This window comes from Watersipora subatra, chromosome 3 (genome assembly GCF_963576615.1).
Source record: "Watersipora subatra chromosome 3, tzWatSuba1.1, whole genome shotgun sequence".
Lineage (NCBI taxonomy): Eukaryota > Metazoa > Bryozoa > Gymnolaemata > Cheilostomatida > Watersiporidae > Watersipora > Watersipora subatra.
The window spans coordinates 19,945,125-19,969,935 of NC_088710.1; the positions used below are offsets into that span (position 1 = coordinate 19,945,125).

The 24,811-nt window shown below is 37.1% G+C and overlaps 2 protein-coding genes across 2 annotated transcripts; both read right to left on the bottom strand.

Annotated features, from left to right (window-relative positions):
- Window positions 1-1,526: 1,526 nt before the first annotated feature.
- LOC137389554 (dehydrogenase/reductase SDR family member 11-like) lies at window positions 1,527-11,788 on the bottom strand. The gene is made up of 6 exons (XM_068075595.1): window positions 11,572-11,788; window positions 8,323-8,523; window positions 8,124-8,218; window positions 7,698-7,833; window positions 5,552-5,638; window positions 1,527-1,861 (listed from the first exon to the last, which is right to left on the bottom strand). Exons 1-6 carry the CDS (start codon window positions 11,701-11,703, stop codon window positions 1,754-1,756), a joined length of 759 nt encoding a protein of 252 aa, XP_067931696.1. The 5' UTR covers window positions 11,704-11,788; the 3' UTR covers window positions 1,527-1,753.
- Window positions 11,789-15,969: 4,181 nt separating this feature from the next.
- On the bottom strand, window positions 15,970-24,657 carry LOC137391414 (dehydrogenase/reductase SDR family member 11-like). The gene is made up of 6 exons (XM_068077880.1): window positions 24,497-24,657; window positions 23,956-24,156; window positions 22,397-22,491; window positions 17,123-17,258; window positions 16,602-16,688; window positions 15,970-16,459 (listed from the first exon to the last, which is right to left on the bottom strand). Exons 1-6 carry the CDS (start codon window positions 24,626-24,628, stop codon window positions 16,364-16,366), a joined length of 747 nt encoding a protein of 248 aa, XP_067933981.1. The 5' UTR covers window positions 24,629-24,657; the 3' UTR covers window positions 15,970-16,363.
- Window positions 24,658-24,811: the final 154 nt, after the last annotated feature.

A 24,811-nucleotide genomic window follows, 5' to 3' on the forward strand; every position in this document is an offset into this window, starting at 1 on the left:
ACAGTGATTGTTATGGTGTACCAAAGTCTGTTTTTCTGCTCTTAAGCTTTATGGATTTTCTTTAAAACTTTAAAAGTGACACCAATGAAATAATTAATGTTTGCATGCGAGTAATAATCTTTTACTCAAAGTAGTTCCTTGTTTAACTCGATCTGATACTTTGATGTATATGAAGATGGTTGACAACGGGAACATCGCTCCACTCAAAGGAGAGTACAAAACATTGGTGACATACGCTTCACAAGTGAAAGAGTTAAATTTATCTTTTCAAAATTTGACGAGCTAGTAGCAATTACAGTGCTACCCTCTATTTGAACGCCACCTCCAATAAAATGTCACTACAAGAGAACATTTTTACAGGGAACGTAAGAGGTTTTATGGTTAATGTTTTTACCTTGGTTTGACTGTATGCTGCCTCAGCTGTTTCTTTTGATGTGAATGAGCCTAAAAGAATGTCTTAATGAGTCCAGAACTGATTTGCTGTAAGTATATAACATCTTCATAACCCTAAATTATAACATGAAATTATCATATTCATACAGTAAAGTTATAATAACATGATAATCAGTAAAAGGATGAGGTAGTAGAGCATTTTTTAAAACTTATATAAGCTTTATTTATCTCTTGAGTTGAAGCATTTTACAATTTTAGCTGTGCATTTTTATAATTAAAATGGAACGATGTCTTATATTGATGAAACCTGCATCTCTGATAGCTGGTTTATTTTTATTTGTAGAATTTCACAAGTTTGAGGCTGCCTTTTGAATTTTCATTGATATCATTTTGGATACAGTTGGACTTATTGCTAGGTTTTTACAAAACATTACCAAGAAGCCAATTAGTGGTCTCATAGTCTAACATTTTGTAACCAACTTTGATAAAGTTGACCTGTGTCAACCAGAGATACATGTACTTACCGACACTCTGCAGTTGAGATCTGGTTGCTCATTAAGAAGCGCATGCCGAGTTCCTTGAGAGATTGCCTTTACAGCAAACTTTTTGGCAGCATAGACATGCGTATAAGTACTAGGGTAATAGACATAACTACTCTATTACTCTGTATTTAGTTTTATACATATCCATAAACTGGGAGTTATCTTCTACATGACACTTTCAGTGACCAATACAGTAACAACTCTATTACATTGAGTGTTTTAATCCTACACATACCCATAAACTAGAAATTATCTTCTACATGGCAATTTCAGTGAGTATATTAGTAACTACTCTATTCTATGTTTTTAGTTCTACGAATATCCATATACTAAGAGCTAGGCTTATGCAATTTGAGGATGTGCCTGTAGTAAAGACAAGAAACCATTTGTATGCATGTTTGACATATTCTTGGCATAATCTTGTGTTTTCTATGTGGAACTTTTTTTTAATTAGAAGCTGTTCCTAGCAACATCGTATTTGCAGCCATTGCACCTTCTGTACAACCCCACTGCTTTAAACCGTTTGTTGTTCATTTTGTAAACACGGATTGGTCGACATTTACGACTCTCCTTTTGAGTGACATTATAGTTGTCAAATTTTATAGCAAATTTTATTATAGCGAATAGTAATGGTTGAACCCTTTGAACCTGTTGAATACCATAATATGAATACCCTTGAAGGAAGCTAATGATTAATAATATCTTCCAATGGCCAGCTAAAAGCTATATCAAGTAACGTGACAGCGGTTTACTGATTGTTTTTAGTCTAGAAAGCACGTGATGCTTGTAAGAAAAACAAGACTTCAGCTTCTGAAAATTCAAGAAGTTTGCTGCAGGGGTCTGATCAAAACATCTTGCACCTGTGCATGAGCAGGCAACCCTAGCTGATATACGACTGTCTGGGCTATGTCCTCTGCTTCTAGTGCCTGTAATAAAACAATATACAGCATCTATGATTACATGTAAAAGTTCTTCAGTATTAAATAAGCTTGTTGTATATGCTCAAGCTGTTGTTGATATATCAAACAGTTGTTAAATTTTTAAATATTTTATACAAGATTTAAAAAGTTACATGCATATGCTAAACATGTTAGAAGGGGCTCAGACGTTAGACTGAAAAATACTTTAGTGTTAAATTGATAAATTAACCTGGTAAACTAAATCACTAATGCCAGTCAATAATCTCTATATATGTATATATATGTATATATATATAAAATGCGCTTTTGGGAACAGCTAAGATCTTGAGGCGAGTGCTCAAACTCCCAAGTCTCTTGTAAGAGACCCGAGTTGGAGCAGAAATTACCACCCATACGGGTTAACCGGGGTGAGGAAACAATTTTTTTATGTATATATATATTTCTCCGAGTTTGTGTGTATCTGTACATGACCAACCATTAAAATTCTGCACTCTAATGGACTTGAACTCCGCAAGTTTTAATTTGCATTTGCAACTGCAAGTTTTAAATCCACACTCTCTACCACTGAGCTATACAAGGCTTATTGATTAAAGACATCATATACCATAAACCGTATGCACATGCTAAATGATCTATTATTTGACACTCTATGGTTCTATCAACACTGTGAGACATGATGGTTTTTGTGTTTTCTTGAACTTATATTTTTGGTTTTTCGTAAGGTTCAATTGCTGTATTGCGATCATGGCCAATTACTTTCACTCGGACAATTGTATTATCTTTGTAGGAAGTGCCTCTACATTGTCTTTTCATTTGGTCAGACAAAGACAGTACGATATCTCATTTTCACATTCGTACCAGTTTCGAGAGGTACCAGTATCATCGTATTCAAAGTTTTGATGGATAACTTCTGGTGGAACAGTAACCTTTTTTCATACACACACACTCTTCTGCAAGAACTGTTATTACTAATTCAACATATTCAGGATTTTATTTTGTTTTCTTAGTTCATATGAATTGTATCATTGCCGAATCATCTTTTATTGTAATCATAGCAAAACAGATTTAATTTAGCTATTACTTGCTAATTTCTTCACATTTACTACATTCAAACCCTTTTATACATGTTTTATTTATTTTTAATTTATTTGACCTTCAAAAACCATTTTTCTAAAGATATGAAGTTTGAAGGTTGTTTGAAAAATATTGAAAACCTTTACAGTTGTTTTTATTTTCTCTCGTAATTTATTTAAACTACACAAAACACTTTTCTCATGATATGAAGTTTGATAGTTAGAATGGCAAATACTATTAAATGTTAAAAACAAATAAATTTTCTGTACAAAAACTTTATTGTTACCCGAGCAAGGCCGGGCATTCAGTTAGTTAATCTATATCTGTATATACATTTCTTAAAGTATGTCCGTATGTCTGTCTTCATTCCGGCTATAGCTATTGTTAGAATAACTGTAGCTGGGCAACAAGGCTGATGCATTGTTACAGCAATGCTGATGCAACTAGCCTACTGAAATTACTAGCTTAGAATTAGTAAGCTTACTAGCTTACTTAGTTTACAAGCTCATTTTTAACATCCGGGCAACGCCAGGAGGCACAGCTAGTCTGTATATATAAATCTCACGGTCTGTGTATCTGTGTGTAGTTCAGTTTGTCCAGTTATAGTTCTTAAAATATTGGAATGAAGAATCCATAACGCAGAAGATCTAATCTCAGAACCTCCCGTTCACCAGGCAAATGCCTTACTAATTTAGCTACGCGAGGTTGATGGATTCATTGGGCGAAATATGTCGCTATGTGGGTGAAATACGCTGCCGCTTTCCGTGACGGCGCATTCTAACTTTATGCGTGCTCTAAATGCTTTTGTTAGTAAGCTTACTCAAAGTAGCCATTGGCAATGTGCCAGGCTAATGGCGAGGTTGGCAAGCTGATTTTTAATACCCGTGCAATGACGGGCATTCCAATAGTACATGTATTAATTTCAGTATTTGTCCTTTATTGTCCGAATTTTCAGATATAGCGATAAAATTTTAGGTAAAGAAAATTGGTTTTACCGTAGATTTGAACTCAGAACTTCCAAGTCTGCAGACAGGCGAGCTAGCCCGCTCCACTACGCTGTCTTTGTCATACTTTGGATTAATACCGCACATTCTTATGCAGTGCTCGCAAAAGTACTAATGGTTATTAGCACGCTTGAAGATCTTATTTGCATGATGGATCAATATGCGTAACGTAACTCACAAGCTGCATCAGATGTAGGACACGACTCATATTATAGTGAGTTACAGGAGTCTAGATGGCTATTTACAGTGAGTATAGATAGTTTTGCTAGCTTAAGTTACTCAAGTTCGTTGGGTAATTATATTCAGCTTTTATTATTCAACTTCAGCAATTACTATAATCTGTTAGTAACAATATAATTTTAATAACATTGGCACTTCTATAAAGTGTTTACTAAACCACTAAAGATTCCATGCTACAATTCGCCTGTGTGTGAGTAGTTATATCGTGCACATATCTTTTTCTAGGAATGCATAAACAAGTTTCCTTTTAAATGATTTGGATATATGGCTTTTCAAAAGTTTATTTCTGCAAAATCTCATCAAATAAATATTTACCATTGGCATGTATTTGCATGTGATTGTGACACTAAGCTTGGACATACAAGTTCATAGCTCTTCTGCTAGCACAAATAGTTGCGACATTTAGCTACGATAACTACGATAACTATGATATTTAATGACGCATAAACAACGAAATGTTTAAACTTTTCAACAGAACTGTTGCTATTTAAAAACTTTCCTTTATTACGAAAATCATTTCAATTTTATTGTGTTAAATAACTTAAAAACATTTGAAGAAATCACCTAATATGAATATAAATGTTTTAACAAGAAAATCTCCTTTGAGGCAGCAATAATATAGGTCAGCGCAAGTATAGGCACTCTACGGACAATTATAAGTTGAGGCTAAGTAGCAGTTATTATTATGGACAACAATTATTGTCAACTTATAGTATCACAAAACTATTGGAATGAAAATTCATCTGAATTTGATAAAAACTGTACAGAGGCTGCTGATTAAACTTGATGGTTTAAGGAATTTAATTTATTCATATTATTCCGCAGAGCAGTTGCTAACAAACCTCTATAGTTATAACAGCCTCTTGTCTTTTTAAACTAATATCTGAATTAGTGTGATCTAAAGCAATTTGTTAATACCCAATACACATCAGAGTGCTTGTTAACATCCTTTAACATATCAGAGAACTTGTTAACATCATTTAATATATCAGAGTGCTTGTTAACATCCCATACACATCAGAGTGCTTGTTAACATCCTTTAACATATCAGAAAACTTGTTAACACCTTATGACACTTCAAAGTATTTTTTAACACCCCATGATTTATAGATCTATTAACTATACCATATTAAGTATAGTTGATAGGTCTATGCTTTGGCCTTTCAATCCTGCGAACTCAGTATAAGGACATACCAAAGCTCGCAAATGTATGTATGTTCTAATGCTCACAAGTACGCTTACTCCTAGTCTTATTAAATGATAAGATGAGATATTAAAATGAGGACTGCTCTGTCTTGCTGGTTAAAAATCATATAAGATAATTTACTTACGTTTCATGTGATTAACATAATGCTAAAAAAAACTAAATGAAACTCACCTTCAATTGACTGAAAATGGCTGCAGCGCGCTCCTCTCCTGCGTGTAATCCTATGAAAGGTGTTTCTACCAATCCAGGACTGATTTGCTAAAACAAAACAAAGCTGTTAAACTATGGCAGAAACAAGACTTTCCATAGATGCACAACTTATCTACGCTTGGGCAGCAATGCTGTCTAGTTTAGTCAGATTTCTGTATTAGAACTGTTTGCGTATGCCCCATTTTAATGACCTTGAAGAACTTTTGAACATATGAGAAATCTTCCTAAGTTATAAATTTGACTCACATGATCTAGTGATGACTCATGCATTTGATAACTAAATACAGATTGAAATGCTGACCAGATGTGATGCATTACTTTATAACTCGTAGCATCTGAGGAGTAAGCCTAACTTCCTTAAATTCAAACTTTATTAAAGACTTCATAGGATATTTTACTAAACATTTCAACATGATAACAAGTTTTGATAAGCAACTTTATTAGCACCAAGTCTGAGCGGAGTTGAACTATGATCACTTACTGTACCTAACTTATCAGATGACATACCTACTGACATTCCATAGTTAAAGAATAGATGACATACCTACTGATGGTCTGAAGTTAAGGAATAGATGATATACCTACTGATGGTCTGAAGTTCAGGAATAGATGATATACCTACTGATGGTCTGATGTTAAGGAATAGATGACATACCTACTGATGATCTGAAGTTAAAGAATAGATGTCATACCTACTGATGGTCTGAAGTTAAGAAATAGATGACATACCTACTGATGGTCTGAAGTTAAGGAATAGATGACATACCTACTGATGGTCTGAAGTTAAGGAATAGATGAAATACCTACTGATGATCTGAAGTTAAAGAATAGATGTCATACCTACTGATGGTCTGAAGTTAAAGAATAGATGTCATACCTACTGATGGTCTGAAGTTAAGGAATAGATGACATACCTACTGATGGTCAGAAGTTAAGGAATAGATGAAATACCTACTGATGATCTGAAGTTAAAGAATAGATGTCATACCTACTGATGGTCTGAAGTTAAGGAATAGATGACATACCTACTGATGGTCTGAAGTTAAGGAATAGATGACATACCTACTGATGGTCTGAAGTTAAGGAATAGATGAAATACCTACTGATGATCTGAAGTTAAAGAATAGATGTCATACCTACTGATGGTCTGAAGTTAAAGAATAGATGTCATGTCATACCTACTGATGGTCTGAAGTTAAGGAATAGATGACATACCTACTGATGGTCTGAAGTTAAGGAATAGATAACATACCTACTGATGGTCTGAAGTTAAGGAATAGATGACATACCTACTGATGGTCTGAAGATAAGGACTTGATGACATACCTACTGATGGTCTGAAGTTAAGTAATAGATGACATACCCACTGATGGTCTGAAGATAAGGAATAGATGACATACTTACTGATGGTCTGAAGTTAAAGAACAGATGTCTTACCTACTGATGGTCTGAAGTAAAGGAATAGATGACATACCTACTGATGGTCTGAAGTTAAGGAATAGATAACATACCTACTGATGGTCTGAAGTTAAGGAATAGATGACATACCTACTGATGATCTGAAGTTAAAGAATAGATGTCATACCTACTGATGGTCTGAAGTTAAGGAATAGATGACATACCTAATGATGGTCTGAAGTTAAGGAATAGATGACATACCTACAGATGGTCTGAAGTTAAGGAATAGATGACATACCTACTGATGGTCTGAAGTTAAGGAATAGATGACATACCTACTGATGGTCTGAAGTTAAGGAATAGATGACATACCTACTGATGGTCTGAAGTTAAGGAATAAATGACATACCCACTGATGGTCTGAAGATAAGGACTTGATGATATACCCACTGATGGTCTGAAGTTAAGGAATAGATGACATACCTACTGATGGTCTGAAGTTAAGGAATAGATGACATACCTACTGATGGTCTGAAGTTAAGGAATAGATGATATACCTACTGATGGTCTGAAGTTAAGGAATAGATGACATACCTACTGATGGTCTGAAGTTAAGGAATAAATGACATACCCACTGATGGTCTGAAGATAAGGAATAGATGATATACCTAATGATGGTCTGAAGTTAAAGAATAGATGACATACGTACTGATACTCTGCAGTTAAGTTCTGACTGCATGTCAAGAAGCTCATGCCGAGTACCCTGGGTAATAGCTGTCAAAGCAAACTTTGAAGAAGCATAGACATGGCTACGAGCAGAAGGCAGCACTCGGTGTCCTGAAAGACTGCAAATTGATAAGACGTTGAGTTATGCTTTTTGGCCTCCTTGAACTAGTAATTGAAACCTTTGGTAACGGATAGTTGGCATTTTATGTAGGTTGTTATTGGGTGCCTTTTAGTTAAAGGCTCAAATGATCAATTTTCGTTTTCTTGATCAAGTAGACTCATCATAGCTATTTTATAACCAATATCTCTATTACATAAAAGAGTAGTTCCTGTAATGGCTAACTACATCTTTATATTTGTATCACCGGTAATAACTTGCTTTCTATAATAAAATTCATGAGATATTTACCTGTTGATGTTTATAATATGACATTCTTTGGCTCCTTTTGATTTCATACTAGCTACTGCTTCCCTGGTTATCCTTAACACCCCAATAACATTTACCTGTTGTAAAACATTAACTTCTGAAAAAACAATAGGAATGAATTCATAAAAAATTGGATTTGCAAATACTACTGAAAAGATATTATCAAAGTTTAGATACTTACATCAAACATTAGCTGCCAGTCCTCAGACTTCCCTGACAGAATTGGACTGCTCTTGGATAAGCCAGCATTGTTAATGCACACATCTACTCCGCCATATTTTTCTTTAATTTTGGAGAACATGGAGATGACATCGTCTTCTTTGCTCACATCGCAGGGAATAATAGTCAGCTCTCCCTTAGATCCAAATGTCGACTCTAGTTCCTAGAATAATCATTTTTGGTTTGTTAATGCCAAACATACTTGACCTGTAGAACTTGACTTTACTGTATGTAGACGATAGCATTACGCCATACTAGCAGTGCATAAATCTACTGTACCATACTAGTAATATATAACTCTACTATACCATACTATAGTAATATATAACTCTACAATACCATACTAGTAATACATAACTCTACTATACCATACTAGTAATATATAACTCTATTGTACCATACTAGTAATATATAACTCTACAATACCATACTAGTAATACATAACTCTACTATACCATACTAGTAATATGTAACTACTGTACCATACTAGTAATATATAACTCTACAATACCATACTAGTAATACATAACTCTACTATACCATACTAGTAATATATAACTCTACTATACCATACTAGTAATATATAACTCTACTATACCATATTAGTAATATATAACTCTACTACACCATACTAGTAATATATAACTCTACTATATGATACTAGTAATATATTACTCTATTACAACATACTAGTAATATACAACTCTACTATACCATACTAGTAATATATAACTCTACTACACAATACTAGTAATATATAACTCTACTATACCATACTGGTAAAATATACCTCTACTATACCTTACTAGTAATACATAACTCTACTATACCATACTAGTATTATATAACTCTACTATACCAAACTAGTAATATATAGCTTTACTATACCATACTCGTAATATATAACCCTACTATACGATACTAGCAATATATAGCTCTAATATACCATACTAGCAATATATAACTATACTCTAACATACTAGTAATATATATATATAACTCTACTATACCATACTAGTAATATATGACTCTACTATACCATACTAGTAATATATAACTCTACAATACGATACTAGTCATATATAACTCTACTATACCATACTACTAATATATAAATTTACTATACCATACCAGTAATATATAACTCTACAATACCATACTTGTAATACATAACTCTACTATACCATACTAGTAATGCATAACTCTACTATACCATACTAGTAATATATAACTCTACTATACCATACTACTAACACATGTGTAACTCTACTTTGTGTCTTCTTAAAACCGCATAGTTGGTTTTTCATTACGATGAGACATACAAGTAGCTAGCTTACTGAATATTGTATTCTTTCTATTGATTTCTAACACAAAATAGATCTTGTGTGTGGTGGACAGTTCCTGCAATAAAAACTTCCTATTATGGTACTAAAATCTGTTCGGTATCTTTACCACAATATGGTGCTGCGGTGTACATTATTCATTTCAGGGGTAGCCAAACATTTTCGTAATGGGGCTAATTTTTAGAATACAAGCAGTTGTGCGTGGCAGAAGGTTTTCGGTTTTAAAACTACACACATTTTTACATAAAACAATCCATGTATTTGCAAACAAGGGTTTTGCAAATATTCGAAACAAAAAAAGAGATTTTACAAACAGCTAACATGTGATGCAGCTGTCTATATTCACTGCAATTTCATATTTTGCATTTCACAATCATATCTATAAACGCTACAACAACATGATATTTTTGTGTAACAAATTATGATAACAGAAATATATTTATCTGATAAATATGGCTAGTTACGCCAAATCCAAAATATCTGTTGACACATGCAGGGCTAACGAATACAATTACGCAATATGCATTTCTGTGTGTAGTTGCCTTATTAGGTCATTAGCTGCTGTAATTCATGTGTGCGCCTTTACACGCTTGTCAAGATAACCGGTTGATTGCAGCTTGTCAACAACGCCTTTTCTATCAGGAAACACTGTTTTTGCGACTTCTAACATGAACAACTTTACTAGATCAGCATAGCTGTATGGTGCAAGCCATTTTGTCTCAAGGAAGGACGCAAGAAAGCTTCTCTAGCTCTCTTCTTCTATGAAGAGTTTTTTCAACATTGCACTCTTTGACGTAATTGCCGTTCTCAAAGTTCCAACTTTCTCTTATCTTGCTTGAGAATCTGGTGGAAAGATTTGATCACACCTCTCTGCGCTTAGCAAAGTAGTGTCTCTGAATGTTATTTTCTTGATAACAGCAACCGTATCATGATATATCAAGCATTGAGGTTTAGCATAATGCAGTATATAAAGAAACTCCATCGTCCAATCATGATTGAATATTCAAATAGCAGGCTGCAACTTTTGCTTTTTCTCAGTGCTGGCCATTATCATTATGTTTATTTGCAGATTAATAGAAGCATATGAAACAAACTGAGTTGTCAGCATATTTATAGGTAAGTTACAAGAAATTACTAGCCAACTACATACTGAAGTAATTACACGTATAAGTACATTACCAAATGGGTCATGCAGAAAGAGGTGATGCAACACAATCACATGCTGATGCAATGCAGAGTATTCAGTATTTATAAAACCGATATATACATGTATGTTGTGTGATGCAGAATCTTTGAATGTTTACAGTAATTATATAGCGCATTGGTTATGCGGAACAAATCCAGTGAGTTTCATGAACTACATGTATTTCCTGTGCAAAACTTGGCACAAGAAAGTGGGCAACTCCAAATGGGCAAGTGGGCCACATTTTGCAAACGAACCATAGTTTAGCCACCCTTGATCAAGTTATGAGTATTTAGTTGAACCTGCACAGTATTTTCAGTTCTCTTTGAAAAATGTTCTAAAAAATATCTTTCTAAAATATCTTCGAAATTTTAAAGACTAATAAAATAGTCAAAAGTCAGCTTTAGAACTGTTGTATACTGTACAAATTATAAACTGTTTTAGAAATTTGTTCTAACACACTGATCCATAATCTCACTGTGCCATTCAACAAAACATCAGTCTGCTATATTATACAGTTAATGGGAATACATCTGTTTCATGGTGAAAACTTATGCTTGTTTTCATACAAATATAGCAAGAGCTAGGTGTACAACGTTGAAACTTATGTAGGCTGTCAATTTATAGCTTTATTACTTCAAAAATATCATTCGTTTTTCACATACCAACAATGTTCACTTTTTACCTGAAGTGCCTCTAATCTTCTTCCGCATCCGACTACTTTCATGCCATTCTCCAAGAGTTTGCTAACGGTCGCTTTGCCTATACCTGTTGCAGCTCCGGTGATTAATGCTACTTTTCCACACCACCTCTCCATACTGCCTTTCTATTTACTTGTTGTGGCCTAGGAAACTTTTGACCTATAAGTGCAGAACAACTTTCTGCCTCACTGGTACAAGTTAGGTAGTACTTGCTCTAAGACAAATGACATATGTTACGCTTGGCTGCACAACACTTGTGACATGATACTTGATTTCTATGTAATGACAGTATTCATCCAAACCAGACTGTCAAACTATTTAACACTGTTTACTGCAGTGCTAGACTTCCTCGTTAAATAAATCTTAGTATGTTTACCATTCACCACGTTTTTGTGAAAATCAGTTACATATTTCTAACAACAGCACATTGATTTTGTCTGCACTTTTTTCAAATAAATTATTTGAAAAAAGAATTTCATGTTTAATGCTCATGCCACATCAAGCTAAGGTTTTATGGAATACTTCTGGTATGCTCTGCACATGTTGTATGTTTTTGCGCGAGCTTTTTAATCAAACACATTCTAGTACACAATTATTGAACTATTATTAGTTCTCGCATAAGATTTTTTATATAATGAAAATTTCATAAACTTTGCGGTTAGTCGCGCTATGTGATTACATATTTCAAATCATAAAAAGCCGTAAAGCTCAATTCGGCACTCATATGTAACATACCTGCCGCTGAACTTGTTACGCAGTTTCAATTTGTGTTTTGTTATCTCAGAAAATGCTTGATTTGTGGGCATAAATAAATTATTTAATCATTGTTGAAACTTGTTTATTTATTGAGCATCATCATTGACAAAAGTCATTTGTTTGATGTGATGTAGAGTGGTACAAACAATTCCTATACACTATGTACCTGAATGGTACACTATATATCCTTAGTTATTTCTTTAATCTTTATACGTGTATAATAAGACTAGCCATTATATAACCATGTGTTGAGGGTGGGCCTGTTTTCTGCTAACTATGAATCATTGTAAGTCTTCTATGGCAGGCCACATAAGATAGCTGACAAATCAACTTTACTCTCTTCAACTTGCTCCCTTGCCCTCTAGGGTATAAATACTTTTGTATCTATGATTATATCCATTCTTGTGCACCACACAATACAAACTACAACCTTCTCTAGATCTTTCTACAAGCATTAACCAGCTAGCTAGCAATTGTCTGCATTGCATCAGCAAGTATCTTCTTCAATAAGCAACTAGGTGGCAATCTCCTAAATTGCACCAGTGCCAAAGTGCATCAGCAGGACAGTTGTATCTCCTTAAAGATTGACGCAACAAAATTCACATCACAGTTATTTGATATGAAAAGATTCACCATGTCTTACTCTGTTGTGTTTTAGGCGCGGAGTATATGGGAAAGGTGATTACAAGCTCTTAAAAGCTCAAAAACAAACAGAAAATCACAGCCACACGAGATCGCCCTAGTTTGGATTCCCTTTCCAAAACGGCTCAAATGCGATGTAGTTGTGAGAGATGGCTTCTGTTTACACTTTCTTGCAACCTTATTCGTCGAAATATTTTCACAAATATACTCCACACATTCAATAAAACTATGTTTATTGTTCTTACGCGTCTGTTTTATCGTCATTGTAATGCTGTCACTTTTAGCACTGATATCTTATAACTTACCGTAAAAAATTGTTAAACTTTTTAACCTTAGCTCGAAGGAGTACATATCATTGTCTGATAATCATGACGAGCCTATTGGTCCCCTGTGACAATCGAAAAGTGCTGCAAAAATTATTTGCGAAGTATTAGGTCACATGATCAGAGAACGACTTGACGATTGAATAATGCCGAAACAAAACTGTAAAGTAGCGAGCATCTATATTTGATACGGGGTCTTCGGTAAAACCCGAAGCGTTTGTCATAAACTAGTACTACGATAAGTTTTATATTGAGCTTTGTATTGGCCTTTCAATTCACGTGAGAACATACGTGACAAGACGATAACCAAATTTCGTGGCTGCGTCATCGAAATAAAGAAATTCCAATCTACGGCCGCTTTTCGTTTTGAGCTTTTAAGAGCTTGTAATCACATTTCCACATATTTGGCACTTACAACACAACAGAGTAAGACATGGTGAATCTTTTGATACCAAATAACTGTAATGTGAATTTTGTTGCAAGTCAACCTTTAACCTTTTCCACTTGTCAGGTGTCTCAGGACCCAAAGGAGGTACTCCTTTTTTTTAATAGAGCTAGTTGGAGCTGCAATCTCTGTAAACATGTCAGGGATTGGACATCCCCTTAAGACTGCTAACCAAAAGCCACTTCTTTAGTGGCAGCAGTGGGATTCTGGGCAAGAAGGTAGAAAACAAGGAAGCAAACTGTGTTCAGCTCTACACATATCCATAAACTAGGAGTTATCTTCTATATGCCCTGATCAGTGACAAAGAAGCAATATTGCTCTGTTACTCCGTTTTTAATCCTACACATACCTGTAAGATAGAAGTCATCATCTATATATGGCTTGCTACACTAGTTGACTAACACAGTCAGTTAGTCGCTGACTCACAGACAGATCCAGTTAGACATGTTTAGCATACACCGTAAATGTTTAGGTTTTGTGGTCTGCAGTTGTTGCATTGTTTATGAAGGTATTGAGCTACGGCCTTTAGTAATGTACCAACACATAGATCCATAACCACTAGTGTTATCATTATAATAGCATGAAAGAGTCAATAACTCAGAAAGGTTTGCTAAGAGCGGACCAGATCATTTATATCAGTAGGTAGTTAAGCAGATGGTTGACTCATAATTTAGTTAATATTATATGAGATGCAAAATGCTACACAAGTGAGCCGAAGAGGCAAATGTAAAACTACATATTACTGCAAAGACATCCACAGCAAATAATTAGTTATTTTTATTTAACATAAGAGTGAAGTTCAAGGACTGCCCAGCGGATGAAACTGTTTAGTTAATGTAAGATTCTCCTACCATAGAATTTACAATGCTATTTGAGTATTTTAACACTTGTATTGCTTGATTATATTACCAGATGGTAGTAATCCAAGGGATGCTTGAGGTTTCTTTAGCTTTTAATCGAATAGCCCACAGGCAATAATATATAGCCCTCAGTGGGGGCTGTATATTACTGCCTGCAGGTGAGCGTTTAAGAGGTTGATTCTTAGGCGTCAGACAGAGTTTTAGAACCAAATAATTTTTAGCATTTTGGCTTAAGGTGCAAGCATACCTGTGTGAAGTTTGGATAAAATCGGCCCTAGAATGTAGAAATTCATAGCGTTTATGCAGACTAACAGACAGACAATGACGAAATCGGAGTTATTAATAGAGATGCATCTTGGCTAATATTTTCAGAGAAATTAATTAAACACTTTTAGCATTCACCATGCAAACATGTCCTATTACACAGGTTTGTCTTATACACATATAATGCTTACACACACACTAAGAAATAATTAAGAATATATATTATATAATGTATTGTTTTTACCAGTCTACATCCCATGAAGCAAATGATTTCTTTCAATGATGATGCTAAATAAATAAACAAGTTTTGACAATGATTAAATGATATATTTATGCACACAGATCAAGCGTTTTCTGAGATAACAGAACACAAATTAAAACTGCGTAACAAGCTCAGCGGCAGGTATGTTACATATAAGTGCCAAATTGAGCTTTCAGGATAATGATAATCACAGGATAATGCAGTCAGCTTTCTCTTCCATCTTAATGCTGACTCCAGTTCCTAGAAAATGCTACTTTGGTTTGTGATTACTATACATACTTAACCTCTCCAACTAGACTTTGTGTCGATTGCATCATGCTAGCCATACATAGTTCTACCTGTCTTTTCAACGCATTGATTCATAGTATTACTAGGTTATTTTACAGGGTTTATTAAAACATTCGTAATAAAATAAAGTATATTTCAAATAATGCTAGTCTTCATACACTTTTAACAAAAGTTAGAGGTACAATATTTCAAGATATACAGGCCTTCAATGTATAGCTTTATTCCATTAAGATTATTACCCTTTCTTTACATACGAACAATTGCTGCTTCTTACCTTCAGTGCTTCTAATCTTCTCTCACACCCAACTACAGTACTTTCATGCCACGCTCTAGGAGTTTATTGAGATCGTTGTGCCTACACCTGCTGTAGCAGCTCTTGTAGCAGCTCCTGTAATTAACGCTACCTTTCCTCTCCACCTATCCATGTTGCCTTTCTACCGGCACATTGCTTTGTGGCACATGCTGTTAGAAGCAACGCTGGAACTAATGCCACAAGTTTCGTCTGACTACGCAACAAATGTAAGATAAAGGTTGATTATTATATTTCGAAAGTAATCACACAGCGTCTAGACCTGGATACACATGCTGATGACATGCGCTGACGACATAATGGTTATACATTGTCAGATTAACAGATGTATTTGTATTCTAGCCACACGCAGAAGTTTTACTAATTTTTTATCATAACAAACATGTATATATTAAGCGACAATCCCACTAAAAGATTCTTAAACATTTTAGAAAAAAATCATATTAAAGTGATAAAGCAAAAGTTGATATAGAGTGATCAAATTTAGCAGCCCAAAAGCTATTCTCTAGCTGCTTATTGCTACAAAAAAAAATTGAGTCTCAGACCAGCTTGAGATCAAGAGCTATTGTTCAACATTGAGCTCTACCAACAAAATCACTACCACTAGATATTGTCTATCTTGTCAGCTAGGCGGGCAGCATTATGACGTCTTGTACTTGAGCATGAGCAGGCAACCCCAGTTGATATACAACAGTCTCCGCTAGTTCATCTACCTCCAACGCCTGTACAACAGATAAAAAGTATGGAGATGGAATTAAAAACTTCTATTATGATTTGCTTGTCTGAAAGAGATCATAATCATTGGCAGCACAACCTTGCGTACGACTTAACAATACTGTAGTAGTTTCAGATAAATGTTTTTACCTTGGCTTGTCTGTATGCGGCCTCGGCTGTCTCTTTTGATGTATACGATTCTAAAAATGGTGTCTTAATGAGTCCAGGGCTGATTTGCTGTAAGTATATAACATCTTCATAACCCTAAATTATAACATGAAATTATCATATTCATACAGTAAAGTTATAATAACATGATAATCAGTAAAAGGATGAGGTAGTAGGGCATTTCTTTAAACTTATATAAGCTTTATTTATTTGTTGAACTGAAAAATCTTCAAAATTTAGTTTTGCATTCTTGGAATGAAAAATGGACAATATCTTGGATCAATGACGCAAGCACTACTGATAGCAGTTATATTATTATTAGTAAAACTTCACACGTTGGAGTTGCCTTTTGACTTTTTATCGATATCATTTTGACTGAGGTTTACTACATTTCCCTTTAAATATTTGCGGAGCACTACCATGAAGCCCATTAGTGGTCTCATAGTCTCACATTTTGTAACCAACTTTGATAAAGTTGATCTGTGTCAACCAGAGATACATACCGACACTTTGCAGTTGAGACCTGGTTGCTCATCAAGAAGCTCGTAGCGTGTTCCTTGAGAGATTGCCGTTACAGCAAACTTGGTGGCAGCGTAAACATGCAGTCGTGCGGCGGGTATAACTTGGTGTCCAAGTGTACTAAAAGGATTTCATAGAATATGTTTCAAAGTGATTGCATTCAGAGTGGCTTGGCAAACTACTGATAGTCAAACCAAGGTGTCAATGCACAAAGTTGTCAGCAAACAGCATTGGAAAGCATATTAAATACCATTCATTCTTAAAGTCAGCAGGGTAATTACAGGGTTTTTATTACAGACAGTGTGTTTAAATTGTTTTAAATGGTAACCTGTTTGTATTAATGACAGTGTATCGTAATTGTTCCCAATGATATTGTTATGGCAAAATCCCATTGACAGAGCCGCAAATGCCAACTCCACGAGCACAGACACAGCAAGGCTGAACCCTCCTATCACAACAGGAGGCTCGGCCATCAATAAGCTTAGAGGACCAGGAGCAATCAGGGAGAAACAAACAAAAAGGATGGAGCCTATTACGGAAAGGAATATATATACTAGGAGAATGCCCGGCATAGCCCGGGTAATAAAAAAGCATGTGCACAAAAAATTTATTTTTATTCAACATATAACAACAGTTGCCTTGTAACTTAATATCACGAGAAAAGCGTTTGTGCAAATGAAATAAATTAAGAGGAAAAATAAAATAACTGTAAAGGTGTTTAAATGTGAACGTGAAATAATTAGCAAGTAATGGCTAAGTAAAGTTTCTTTTGCTACAATTACAATGAAAAATTATTTGGTATACAATTATATGATTTTAATTCATTTCAGTGTTGTAGTGAAAATTTTGTAGAGTGGTATAGAAACCCATTGTAATTATCTAATGCAAACACCTGGTAAAATACCTGGTTTTGTATACATACTGTACATATTAAATGTAGAACAATTTTAGAACATATGAGAATATGTTAACCTTAGTAACTACATGTATAGTTACCTACAATAACTTTAGTGTATTTAGTGGTGAGCTGCAAGAAAATGTAACATTACAATGTACTACAGGCAGTATGAACTGTAGGGTGTTCTTACCATTGAGATATACGCATAACATTAAATTTGAATTTAACTTAATAGATTTAGCTTACAAAATATATACTTGAGGCTGAGTTTTAGAATGCATTTAATGAAACTAAACTTAAACTTTCAACTGAAATTTTATTACCTATGGTTTTCAAATTTGTTTTTACTGGAACTTATAACGATTAACGCTGAACTGAAATAGCGATCAACATATATCTCTTTCAGCCGTTGTGGGAGGGATTTCAGTGAATAGCATATCGACATTTTTTATATTTCGTCGTTATCAGTACAGCAACTGTACACCAAATAACAGGGGCATCGTAACCCGTGGACACATTGTATCAATAATTTGGCGTGTGCAATTATGAAAAGGGTATACAGCATATGGTAAGAGCGACAGTAATGGTAAGGACAGCGTAGCCCTGTGGTTATGTGCGCTTGTTTACAAACTTGCAGTTGCGATCTTCACGAGTTAAACGCTAGCACGAAGCAGAATTTTCACTGCTATATTTGAATCGCTAAAGCTGGTCAGACATCCAACGACAGATGACAAACTTTGAGAACTATATGTGGATGGGACTGACTGAATGTAGTTGGCAGTTGTATGCATACGCTTCTGCATGCTTGTTTATGCTTTTACTAATAAATAAATATATTCTGTTGAATGAACACGCGGTGTATTGGTTTTCCTGATCGGTCTTGTGGAGAGTAAGGGGCTAGGGGAGTCTTTTACACTGGTGGCAGTAGTGGGAATAATCTCAGCTCCACAAGACCAAATCTAGGGATGAGAGTCATCTCTAACCCCCGACGAGCCATGTTGCTGCAGATTGCACCACCTTTCCCGGCGGTTGGTGAATACTCACTCGAGTGATCGGTGAAGAGGAGCTTCCCTGATCTCGGCAGGTCGTGTGTTGCCGGAACGACACCAACCCTGTATTAGTGAGGTTTCCCCACAAGAAGAATTAAAGGCTGATGCTCGAGAAGCGCGGACAGAGGTACAGACTGGTTGGTGAAAACCCTTGAGGGACTGGTGATGGTGCCCCAGCAAGATCTAAGTGGTGCGCGACATTACAGTGCCGAATGACCGCTAAAAATTACTGCCCTTTGGGAGTTATTCAGGACTGTCAGAGTGGTCGGCTGCTGGCTGCAAACTTGAACCAGACTCGGCCAAAGGGAAGCGTATCACCGTAGTGCCTCAATCTCATGGACCAACCCCATCAACTCCGAACTAGCAATACGGTAGGTATATACATGGGAGTATAGGACCACCATGTGGATGACGAGCCATTTATTTCCAGTTTGAAACCCATGTTCCCGAATGCGAATACGTTGGATGGAAAGATGTCAGCTCACTTGAAGGGCCTCTACGCAGCGGCCAGACACAACTGCACAGAGCTAGGACAGGCCGAGCGGCTGGCATGGCTGCTCACACAATAATAAAGTCTGTTAAGCATCGACGACGGAGGCGTGGTACGCACCTCCGAGTGTAACATTCTGTTCCACTAAAAGCGGAAACCTGCCCTATCCACGAGCCACCGGCCCGGGGAAGGCAGAGCATCAAATCCAGGAGCTGCTGAACAAAAGACTCATTGAGCCAGCCGGTGGGGCTTGGAGCTCGCAAGTGGTACTTGTCTGGAAGAAGTATGGCCAGTGGCATTTCTGTGTCGATTACCAATGGCTAAATGCTGTCACCGAGCAAGACCCCTACCCCTTTCCCGGATCGATGACAGTCTTGATGCATTGTCCAGCAGCAAGTACCCTAGCACATTGGACTTAGTGGCTACTGGCAAGCACTCTAGGTCAGTGATGCAAAAGAAAAATCGGCATTCATGACTCATTCCAACCTCTGGAAGTGAAAGGTCTTACCTCAGCGCCGGCCACCTTCCAAAGGTTGATGGAGCAAGTACTGCATGACTTGCATTGGAAGATGCTATTGCTCTACTTGAATGACATCATATATCTTCAAGCCGGCCACCTTCCAAAGGTTGATGGAGCAAGTACTGCATGACTTGCATTGGAAGATGCTATTGCTCTACTTGAATGACATCATATATCTTCAAGCCGGCCACCTTCCAAAGGTTGATGGAGCAAGTACTGCATGACTTGCATTGGAAGATGCTATTGCTCTACTTGAATGACATCATAGTCGTCGCTCCCGATTTCGAGACCCACTAGCAAAGGTTAGAGGAGGTGCTCTGACAGCTAAAATGAGCCGGCTTGAAGTTTAAGCCCTCTAAGTGTAAGCTCCTCCAGTCACAGGCCCGGTATCTAGGCCATGTAGTGAGCTCGGAAGGAGTGGCTACCGACCAAGAAAATACTCAGGCGGTCATCAATGGTTGACCCCCAACAAACTCGGGGAAATGCAAGGCTTCTTGGAAACAATAGGGTACTACCGACAGTGTGTTCTCAACTTTGCCACCATTGTACCTCTTCTATACCGACTAGCGAATATAGAGAAAGAATGGACGTGAGACAAAGCAGAGCAGATGGAAGGACATCTTTTAGCAGCCCCTGTACTGGGCTATCTGCATCCGAGTCGGACGCATGTCCTGGATACAGATGCCAGTGGCAGAAGAGTGTTTACAGCACTCTTTCAAGTACAAGAAGCGGACGAGAAAGTGATAGCTTTCTTCAGCTAGACACTGACACCGGCTGAGAGAAATTACTGCATGACCTGGGAGCTGCTGGCCGTGGTCAAGGTAGTAAAACACTTCCGACTCTACCTGTACGGCATGCAGCTCCCGACAGAGTTTCGATATGCACTGGAACACAGAGCCAGTCCCCATCATGGGAATGCGAATGGGCTCAGCTGGCAGACCTGTGAAGACAGGTCAGCAATGTGCTCCAGTGTACTCCATCGCTCATTGAACTGAGAAATAGAGAATCGACTCAGAAAGAGCTAGCCACAAAAAAGGCTCAAGACTCAAGGACAGTCTGTCCACTGTACCCTAGGTTGCCGAGGCCGCGTGTGAAAAGTTTGGTCGTATGGACCTGTTTGTTGCCACAGCAACTGGGGGACCTACATGTAGCTCAGGACCGACCAAGGTCACCTTGAACCCTGTAGCATGGCACAGATGGAGACTCGGAAGGACACTGAGAGAAAGCTGACCCAGATGCAAGCTACTGACCGGGGACCAGTGGCCACTATGTACCATGCCATTGGATGAGCTGGAGACTTGGCGCTGAAGCAGTTGGAGTTAGGGGTCAAGAGCTCTGACAGCTGCATCAAATTTGTCCATCCCTCAAGCTACAACCTGACAGGGTACTGGAGACCCAGACCTCTCCTCATGGTCAACCAAAATGGTGCTCGGCTTGTCCACCAGCCATCAGAGAGACAGCTGTCTGGAAGACTCACACCCCTGCTAACTCTAGGGTGAGTGAGACTATCAGCTGACTGCGATTAACCTGGTTCTGGCCAAAGATGACAGCCATGGTGATAAGACTGATCAAGAGCTTTAAGGTCTACTAGGCGGCAAAACATGGTGGCACCAAGAGAGCCGGCAATAGGCATTGACTGCCAGGCGCCTCTGGCAAAAGGTAGTCCTGGACCTGATGGGACTGATGCCAGAGACTCTCAAAGGGAACAGAACAAATGGATCCTGGTACTCATGGATCTCTTTACGAGGTAGTGGAATGCCCTAGCCTTTCAGAAGGTCACGGGTCCAAAAGTGGGAGTACCTTGGATGAATGAGTGTTTTGCTACATAGATTCACCGAGCAGATCCACACCGACCAGTGGGCACAGTTTGAGTCAACTAATGACTGAACATTGTCAGCTCTAGTGGGTAGAGAAAACTTACACCATGCTCTGCCACTCCGTGTTACATTCGATGATGGTGTTGTTGAACATACCACTAGAGTGAGCACTACATCTCTGCGAGCACTACTACTGGGCTAAGGGCAGGAGTGGGACAAGTTGCTCCCTTAACTGTTGAGAGCCTAGGACAGATACTGCTACCGATCTCCCTACCAGCAACCCTGTCAAAACAATTATGGCTTAACCATGAGTCAGTGGAGACAGAGGAGAGAGACGATGGTGTGCTTGCTGAGCTCAAAAGAAGAGTCTGCATCTGTGTGTCAGAGCATAGGCTCGGCTGCCTTTGATGGCGCAGCGAAACCCACCACCAGGCAACTAAAAACCTTAGTTATGATATTCTTAAGAGAAACTGCGTCGACATACCTGTTAATGTTGATGATGTGGCCTTCCTCAGTTCCCTTAGCTTTCATAGAGGCAACTGCTTCCCTAGTCACCCTTAGCACTCCCATTACATTCACCTGGTTAAATCGAAAACCGGCATGTAAACCAGATACTTTGGACAAAGTCTCTGATATTAAGTTATCCAAGCTACAAAGTTGTAGCTTGGATAACTTAAAGTTTGTTTGACTTCAGATACTTTGGACAAAGTCTCTGAAGTCAAACAAACTTTGAAGATAAAAGAGTACATTTTTGCTTTAGGAATTTTTAGTGTTTCGACCAGTCTGACAGTTTTATAAAATAGTAAATAATCAGTTTGGTCAACTCTTCTGATTAGCCAAACAGAACAGTTATCATAAACAAAAGTTGACTGCACGTGTTGTTGTTTCTCATTAATAAGGAGTCCCTATCAAAATGTAAACTATTAGATGGGCCTGATTAAACAGTTGTGTGTTGATGATCAGTGCAGGTGGATGGTGTGTTGCTCTCACACTGTCACTTAGAGAGCTAATAGCACCAAAAGGTAATAATGGAATAACATAGTAAAGACCAAGCCAGTAATCCTATATAACCTTTAGATATGAGAGTAACTGAGGTAAGACGACAGTGTAGCTAAGTACAATTGGTAACAGCAAAATGCAGGAAAAACTGTAAAAGAGAGAATGATGGCGAAGCCTGAGTTATGCATGGTTCTTATAGAGAGTGCTAGTAGAAGTGAGAGAAACGATATCTTGCGCAATGCTGATAGCTGCAGAAAAAAGTTCAATGTTGTCCAACATTTAAGCAAGAGAACCGACAAAACTTCTTCAAAATAATTGTACCGGTGAAGGTGAAGATCATGCTTGGTAGTTCAGTTTTCTGCTGAAAGTAGCCATGTGAAAAATAACCTTGAAATTCCGTGGCAACTTATCCGTGTAATTATCTGTAAAGTTGCTTTATGTAACACAAACTGTTAAACCTCACATGCAGGTGCTTGGAAGCGCAATAAAGCCGCTAGGGTATTGCCACAAATAAGGCAACTAGTCTTGATTTGTCTTTGCATGTGCGTTTACTATGTATGGGTATACAGACAATCCTCATTTGTTAGGACTAATACAGACTTGGCCATTTCCAAACATTGAAAAGTCTTAATAGTGAGAATTGAGTGCTGTAGGTATATATTTTACTAAGTATGGATATATGGTTTACTATGTATGTATATATAGTTTACCATGTATGAATAGATAGTTTACTATGTATGGATATATGGCTTACTATGCATGGATATATATAGTTTACTATGTATGGATATATATTTTACTATGTATATATATATAGTTTACTATGTATGGATATATGGTTTACTATGTATGGATATATGGCTGACTCTCTATGGCTATATAGCTGACTCTCTACAGGTATCTATTGAAAATCTAAATCGTAATTTTGCCTAGAGATTACCAGAAAGGACAGATACACCTTTGAAACTACAATAACATCTTGAAACAACCAATGAAAACAAAACACATGGGACTTTCAGACAATATTTTAGTCTTAGTATTTACATTGAACAAAGTCTGCCAATCCTCAGACTTTCCTGACAAAATTGGGCTGTTTCTGCCCAGGCCAGCATTGTTAATGCACACATCCACTCCTCCATATTTCTCTTTAATTTTGGAGAACAAGGAGATGACATCGTCTTCTTTGCTCACATCACAGGGTATAATAGTCAGCTCTCCCTTAGATCCTAATGCTGACTCTAGCTCCTAGAATAACCAACTTTGATTTATCACAACTAAACATACTGTACTTGCAAAACCTGACTTTTCTGTGAATGGACGATTGCATCACGTCATATTAGCAATGCATTACCTGTTCTTCTGACACTGATTCTTACTACTTTATTTCACAAAGGGTGTATCTAAAATATTTTAGTGCACTGCGACGTATATCTTTTATAATGCTAATCTTAATAAACTTTTAGCAGAAGCTAGGTGTACAACATTCAAAGACATATAAGCCTTCAAAGTAATGAAAGTATAGCTTTACTACATTGATAATATCGCTCATTCTCCCCGTAGGCTACAAACAATTTCTGCTTCTTACCTGCAATGCCTCTAGCCTTCTGCCGCACCCAATTACTTTCATGCCGTGCTTTAATAGTTTATTAACGGTTGCTTTGCCTACACCTGTAGCAGCTCCTGTGATTAACGCTACTTTCCCTACCCATCTTTCCATGCTGCCTTTTTCCTGAACACCGCAGCGTATACTGGTTAGCAGTCCTGCTGGAACTAATGCCATACATTTCGCCTGACTGAACGGTATCTAGAAGGTTTTAGTGATTTCGCCAAAATTCTATTAGTCGAAATACGCATAAGCTGTTAAATACTCAATACACTGTATATAGTTTTTATTTGATTT